Here is a 7,732-nt window from a genome sequence, read left to right on the forward strand (position 1 = left end):
TGATAAGTCATAAAAAACTGATCAGAACAGCTAGGCAATGAGTGCAAGACTATGTCAATAGCCAATTCCTCATCGAAGTTCACATTGAGCTTCAACAGATGATCCAAATAACATTGCATGCGTTGCAAGTGGGTCGTGACAGACTCTCCGTCCTTCATCTTGCTGGTTATGAGGGACTTGACTATCTCGTATCTTTCTTGACGAGCTCGTTGGTGGTACTTTTCCATCAAGTCCTTGTTCATCTCACATAATTGAATCAATTCAATAAAAAAATAATCCTAGGCTCTGATACCACTGATGTGTTTTGAGCGTAAAAACAATTCCTATGTGTGCATGCAACCCTAATTGTTTGGATGTAGGTTTTCTCTAATTGAACATGCAAACTTGAACACAAAAAGGAGAAAACCTAGGATGCAACTACAAATTTCGAAATCAACATAAAACTAGGGTTAGGTTACATACCTTGATTGTTATATTGTAATAACAATGATTCCCTTATAGATCTTGAAGCTTGAGAACTTAGTGTCAAAAGTGTAACACCTCTAATGGCTCACAAGCACACACAATGCAAGAGAATGATATGAGAGAGGAGGAATGAGATCAAAATTTTGAAACTCTTAACTCTTCAATTTCCTATTAATTAACCACAACATTATTATATTTTAATATTGAACTCTTCAGCTTTCAACTAATAAACCTGGGGATAAGAGTATGGTTTTTACCGGGACAAGAATATGTTTCCTATGGGGACAAGAGTATGCTTCCTTCAGGAACAAAGAACATGATTCCTCTTGGATGAGATTATGTCCCTACGGAGAAGGAGATGGTGATCCCTTTTAGAGATGTAGATAGATGGTTCTTATGGAAATCCAGATTATGTATGATTAGAGAAGATTGAGAAAGGTTCCTTCAGAGGAACAAGATCAGATAGTTCTTTGTAAGAACTTAGAGATAATCCATAAAGAATTAAGAGTAAGGAATCCATGAGGGGATTGTAGAGAAGAAAAAAGATTAAGGATCCATGAGGGATAATGAGAGTGAGGAGTAAGACCGAATAAGAATACACAGTAATGTACTGGGATGTTATTTCCCTTAAAAGACAGCGAATATTAGAGTATGAGATGAGACCGTTAGGTCTAAATGTGAACAAAATGTTGAGGCATTAGAGATGAAAATTGTAACATTCGTAAAATTCTTGAAAATTTAAACTTTTTAAACAACCACAAAACCATCATTTATTACAATTTGTTTTTAAAATAAGTTTCACATTAGAGTTTTCCCAGAAATCATAACACAAAACACGAGGAGGTGCATGATCAAGACTTCGCCTTCCCGCGATCATTTGAGGTACATGAAACATAATCCAAAATTGTAAGCCCAAAGCTTAGTGAGTCTTCCCCAAAATACCAACACATCACAAAACCAGAATAATACAACAAACAACATGCATACAGAGCCTTCATCCTGACTGGAACGCCCCACCAGCCTACAATCTACTGGTACGCTCACAAAACCTTCAACATGACTGGTACGCCACCTCGGTCCTTTAGCCTATTTGGAACGTGCTCCGAGCCTTCGGCCTGACTGGTACGCCCTACTGACCTTCAATCTATCCGGGACGCCCTGGGTCTGTTGGTCTTTAGTAAAAAGCAAGACAGCCTTAACCCAACCACACATAACACGTCGGCATATACTTAACAATTAAACACATAACCAATCAACAGACAACCAGGCAGATCTTACAGATTACTAAGCATAACATTATCCTATCTACAAGGATACAATTCCAACGGATCATAATAATACTCAATCATGCAATAATTAGGATAACAATCCAAAAGTGTCGGCCTTGGTGCCTTCGACCCAACAAGTCCAGTGAGGAACACTTACCTCACACGTAGTGCAGAACTGATAAGGTCTGACTCCGAATCCCAGCTCCTGAATCAGTGCCTACAACCATCATGACCAATCCCCTCAAAATCCCGAAATACCCAAAATGCCCTCAAAAGTCTAACTTGGTCAACCATGGTCAAAGTCAAAGTCAATGGTCAAGGTCAACAGTCCATGTTGACCCAACTCGTCGAGTGCACCTTTGAAATCGTCGAGTTTCTACAGTACTAAAAAAAATCGCGAAAACCCTAGCCAACTCGCCGAGTTGACTGGACAACTTGCCGAGTTTTCCCCATCTTAACATATACAACTGATTCTTCGATTCCAAGGACTCTAAGGCTCAGATCTAAACTCCAAATGTGTCTAAAAGGATAAAGTTTCCAACTTTATCCTTTGGGGCTACTCCAAATGCTCAAAAACCCATCCACAAGGCTTGAAACTCAAGGGCTTAACTATAAAGCACAAAATCCTTGAGATCTGAAGCCCAACTTCTCCAGAAGAGAAGCCTAAAAAACGTCCCAAAGGTTGGTGCTTTATAGACATGCATGTCTAATGCATGTCTTGAACCCAAAATGGGTCTAAAAGGGGAAAATATGACCTAAACTCCATGCATGGCATCAAAGATTGGCTAAAGACCAGATCTAACCCACTAAAAAGTCACCTTGACCTGGAGATTCATAAAGTTGCCAACTTTATGAAGTCCATCCATTGCAACATCCAAGAATAAGGGGAAAAGGGACAAAACTCAAGATCTAGCTACATAGATAGATAAAAATCGGATCTTGAACACTTACAACAGTCCACAAGATTGCCAAACTGAAGATAAAAGCTTTGCTTGCTAGATCTTTGCTTCCTTCTCTCAATCTTCTCCTTCTTTTGCTCCAAAATGCCACACTAGCTCACAATATGAGATGAAATGAGGATTAAGGTTCACAAGGCCGATATGAGATTTTGGAGGCTGATGAAAGATCAGCCTCAAGGACTTAAGGAGGTTATATAGGGTGCAAACCCTAAAATTTAGGGTTTCCCACCCAGCCGCAAACTCGTCGAGTTTTCCTCACCAACTCGTCGAGTTGGTCCACAAAGACGTGCGACCCAAAATCCTTTCAACACGTCGAGTTGAGGCCATCAACTCGCCGAGTTCCAAGGGAAACTTGCTTTTTAAAGAATAAATCTCATACATGGGAATCAAGATGTTACAAAAATAGAGAAGAGAAAAAGTAGAGTAGAGAAAAAGAAGAGAAAAGATAGAGTAGAGAAGAGAAGAGACAAAGTTAGAGGCAAAGATAGAGTATGCAAAGAGCCTGAGAAGAGGCTAAGAGAAGAGCATGAGAAACAAAATAGATGGCAGAGAAAGAGATATTGGAGATTAGAAAGAGTAGAAAGAAAGATTAGAGAAGAAAGATAAAAGTGATAGACGAAAGAAGAAAAAGAATAGCAATGTATGCTATTAGAAAAGAGTTATATGATAGAGTATGAGAAAGAGAAGCAAGAAGAAAGATAAGAAAAGATATCATAATATATCACAAACACTATCTGAGTATACACATAGTGTCTGATGTTGTAGATATGTTTATGTTTTGCAAGTTCATGTAGCAACAGACGTGATACCAAAGAAGAAATGACAGGAGCACAAATACCTAGACTAGAATATCTAGTTGTAATTCCTTCTTGTTTCATATATATATATATATATATATATATATATATATATATATATATATATATATATATATATATATATATATCTGATTTGTCTTGGGATGTAAGTGTTTTAATTAGAATAGAATCTCACATTGTGTAGATAAAACTTTGATATACCCCTTAGTATAGATGTTAGACAATTCGGGTCTACATGTCGTACATTTAATAACTGTCCTACAATGTAAAGACGTACTTAGTGACTCCTTTTACTAAAATAAAACGTATTTTATTATGCCACAATAAATAAACAAAAATAAATAAATAAAAGGACAAAAATTTAATCACACTCGAAAATAATTAAATCGAAAACAACTAAAAATACCATTTCGTATATTGACAATAAAACGAAACCGTGTGCTACAGTGCTAGTTTACATATACAAAAGTACTAAAGCATAAAATAAAATAGAATCAAATAAAAGTAATAATAGCTAAGAAATCATTTCGCAAATCCAATAACATTTTTGTAAGGAAGCCTGTGAAATGACTATTTAGAAAGAAAAAAAAAATACAACTAATGGTAGTGCCTAAAACATATGTAAATTTAAAATATTAACATTAAACTTACTCAATTAACCCTTATGTCATCTTCAACCATTACAAATTAAAAGCGTTTTATAATATCGCGAACGAAAAGAAGAATGATGAGATTAACACAAAAATTGCCTTAAATAAGAGGGGACCATAACCTGCCAATTAAGACCAATTTAGCGTGGTGTCGTATGGTAATTTCGAAAAGAAAAATGAGTTGTAAAATGCTTAAGAAAAATAGGTAATTTTTTGTTTTTTCCTAAAAACCAAAACCCTTGTTGTAGAAGAATCCAATACAAGGAAAGCTCTGTCAATGGACTCTAGTTCCTAATCCCTCCTGAATGACTCATTTTTGTGGGTCCTATCTTTTTTTACTTGATACGTGCAAGAAATTACCCAAATAACCCTACCTAGCTAGGCTCTTTAATTGTCCTCCAATATTGCCACCCATGACAAAAAAATAAAAAGTAGAAAGATTGAAAAAAATCCCAAAGTAGATCCAATGACACCATTGCTATTTTCCAAAGATGTGACATCGGATCATTCTTGAAGTGTGGGATCAACCATGGTGTTGTGTTGTTGGTTGCAGAGTAGACGAACTCAAAATGTAGTCCCCCCCCCCCCCCCCCCCCCCCCCACGATCCTGTACCTACGTACTCTAATTTACCTATCAAAATTAAATACTTCACCCATGTTTTACCACTTACCAAAATTATTTTACTAAATCTTGAAATGCTTTACCTTTTACATTCCATGAGAAGGTATTTGTCTTCATCAATGGTTTTCGTTTTTTTTAGAGATATTTGATTATAATAGTACGTTTCACGTGTAATTATTATATGTATATAAAATACTTCTTTTGTCTGTTTAATGTACGTTGACTTGTTTTATGAGACATCGGTTCCAAGGGCTTTCCGGCAACGACGGCCAGAAAGCCGTATTAGCTTCTCATTGTGCATGTATGTACGTACTTTAATTTGAAGTGGTTGCTTATCTTTATGCTGTTTCAAGCATCGATTCTAAGCATATCAAGGTTTCACTCTTCGAATTGAAAACCCAATTAGCTTCATTTGGATTCTTACACAACAATCTTTTTTCATTGATGTTTTATTTTTAAGCATACTTTATAAAGGAAACAGGCCTAAACTCTCCATGCGAGTCTATATGCATGGATTTAAGAAGGTAAATCAAGTTATGCTCCCAAGAGAATGATTATTTAGAGGAAAGATTTGGATATAAATGCAAAAGAAAAAACATCATAAACGAGACGTGGATTGAATATAAAGAAAGAGGGTAACGCTACTAGTGATGAGTGAATATTTTTTTGGCATTTATATATACAAGTAGCAGCTAAAATACTAGGATAATGGTACTAGTGATGACGGAATAAGCTTTTCTACATATAGTCCAAAAGAAAATTACAAAATTGGCTCATTTATATGCTTCTCTTTATTCCTAGTTTAGCCCCCAAAGAAGATTAAAATCTTGCCTTGGGTCCTTAACATTGCTTTCCTCCTTCAATTGTCACCCTAAAAATACAAAAAGGAGAAAGATATCAAAGCATGCATACATCTTCATGCATTGATTTAACTCTCCTTGACAATTATCATCCAGCTTCATCTATATTCATGTTTGCGTGTCAAAGAGAGGAAAGAAAAAGAGAGTACACTAGTTGACATTGATGTGATATCAAGTTCTGCTGGTTTTCTGTTCAACCCAGTTTGAAAAAGCTTGGAGGGTGTTCATGTCAGCTCTGTAATGCTTCTGAGTGAACTCAAGAAAAGTAGCCCATGTAAAATCTGGATATACCCTTGGGTTATTTTCATCCACCAATTCGTTTGGTGGGCTCACCACCTTATCCTTCTTTGGACATAGAAAGAAAGCAAGTGACTTTCTTGGAGTTTTGTTGTTTACCACAGCTCTATGTAAGCAACTTTTGTATCTTCCATTTGAAAGTGCCTGTAGTAAACAAATAACAGATTAACTTTAAAACCAACTTCGAAAAAGAAGAAGAAAATGCAGTTAAAAAGTGCTTGGACAAAAGCCAAAACACCAAATACAAACAAAACAGTACAAGATGGAAAAAAGAAATTAATTAGGCTCCATCCCTGTACTATCTGTAAAACCATTTACATGTAAGCTAATCATGAACAGGTTGATTACCATGAATGTGTCACCGATATTGACAACAAAAGCACTTGAATTTGGTGCAATGGAACGCCACTCATTATCCACGAACACTTCTAGCCCACCAACGTTATCTTGGTGTAGAATTGTCAACGATGTCGGGTCACAATGAGGCCCCGTTCCTAAGGTGAGCTCTGGTTTTTGGCATCGTGGATAGTAGTTGAGTCTCATTATAGAATTATTTTCTTCGAAAAATTCCTTGAAGTGAGCTCGGCTAACCCCAAGGCTCAACCCCAATAACTCCATGATCCCTAGAGAAAGTTTACTCATGGCATTGCAATATTCTTGATACACCTTCCTGCAACAATCAAATCATTTAGTCTATGGTAGTAAAAACTAGCTTACATAAATACCAAAAGAGATACTTGTGTGATTTGAAATATACCCGAGTCGAACAAATTCTTTGCCCATTGTGTTCTCGAAGTAGTCCTTAACTATATCGGGCGAGTTCTTCTCAGCTGAGAATCGGAAAGAGAGCGTCTCTTTCCAAGGAAGTTTAGAGGAGAACCTTCCAGTGAAGCTACTAGCATATCCACAGCTTTCACCGGCTTTTCTTTGAGCTCTTTGCTTTTCTGAAAGCGGAAGCTCAAAGAACAAGTCCATGTATGTTTGAGCATCAGATATTAGGTTTGCATCAACTCCATGATTTACCACTAGGAAAAAACCATGTTTTTGGCAAGCGTTACCAACGAGCATGGAGGCTTCCTTGGTTGAACTCGAGCGTCCAGAAAGGAAGCCTTCCAAGTCTATCAAAGGAACGTCTAGGTCCTTAGATTTTTTGGAGTTGGGTTTCTCATTATCGGGCCATATGAACTGTTGGGGTATGTTGGTTTCGTGTTGTAAGACTGATGCATCGAACACGAGTGACCTTTGTTGGTCTTCTTTGAGCTCTTCCTTGAGGGAAGACATGCACGATGGTGTCTTAATCATGCAATCTATTGCCATTGCATTAATTCTTTCTTGTTGATCGAAGGAAAATTTGAATAAGAAGAGAGAGAAATGATGAATGCTAGCTAGTATGAGTTTGAGAGGTGTGATAAAAGAAACGCCAAGGCCGTTTATATGGGTAATCTGCGAACCTCCCTCTTTGGAATCTTATAGGACCCACTCTATGCATAGTGCAAAACAATAATTCTTTATTTAAAAAAACAACTTAAAGATATAATTTTATTGCAATGCTTAAAAAGATTAAACAAGAATTTTACACTTTGTCAACAACGATGTTTTAGTTTTTTGAGTAACAACAGAATGACGCATTTTTCAAAAGTTGAGAGCAAAGTTTTACATTTGCAAAAAAGGACTTCTAGTTCCACAAAAATTGCATGCAAGTAGTCGATGTATTGACAAGCTGGGCAGATGTTCAGAAGTTCATTTGTCTTTTGTAATATTGACAGGAAAGCACTTCCCTATGGCATTTTGGC

General features: G+C 36.7%; 1 protein-coding gene across 1 annotated transcript; it reads right to left on the minus strand.

Moving 5' to 3' along the window:
* Positions 1-5,503: 5,503 nt before the first annotated feature.
* Positions 5,504-7,373, minus strand: GA20OX2 (gibberellin 20 oxidase 2). The gene is made up of 3 exons (XM_079071458.1): positions 6,697-7,373; positions 6,288-6,609; positions 5,504-6,083 (listed from the first exon to the last, which is right to left on the minus strand). The coding sequence occupies exons 1-3, from the start codon at positions 7,254-7,256 to the stop codon at positions 5,814-5,816; spliced, it is 1,152 nt and encodes a 383-aa protein (XP_078927584.1). The 5' UTR covers positions 7,257-7,373; the 3' UTR covers positions 5,504-5,813.
* Between the last annotated feature and the right edge of the window lie 359 nt (positions 7,374-7,732).

This window comes from Lactuca virosa, chromosome 9 (assembly GCF_052849685.1).
Source record: "Lactuca virosa cultivar CGN04683 chromosome 9, Lactuca_virosa_CGN04683_v6, whole genome shotgun sequence".
NCBI lineage: Eukaryota > Viridiplantae > Streptophyta > Magnoliopsida > Asterales > Asteraceae > Lactuca > Lactuca virosa.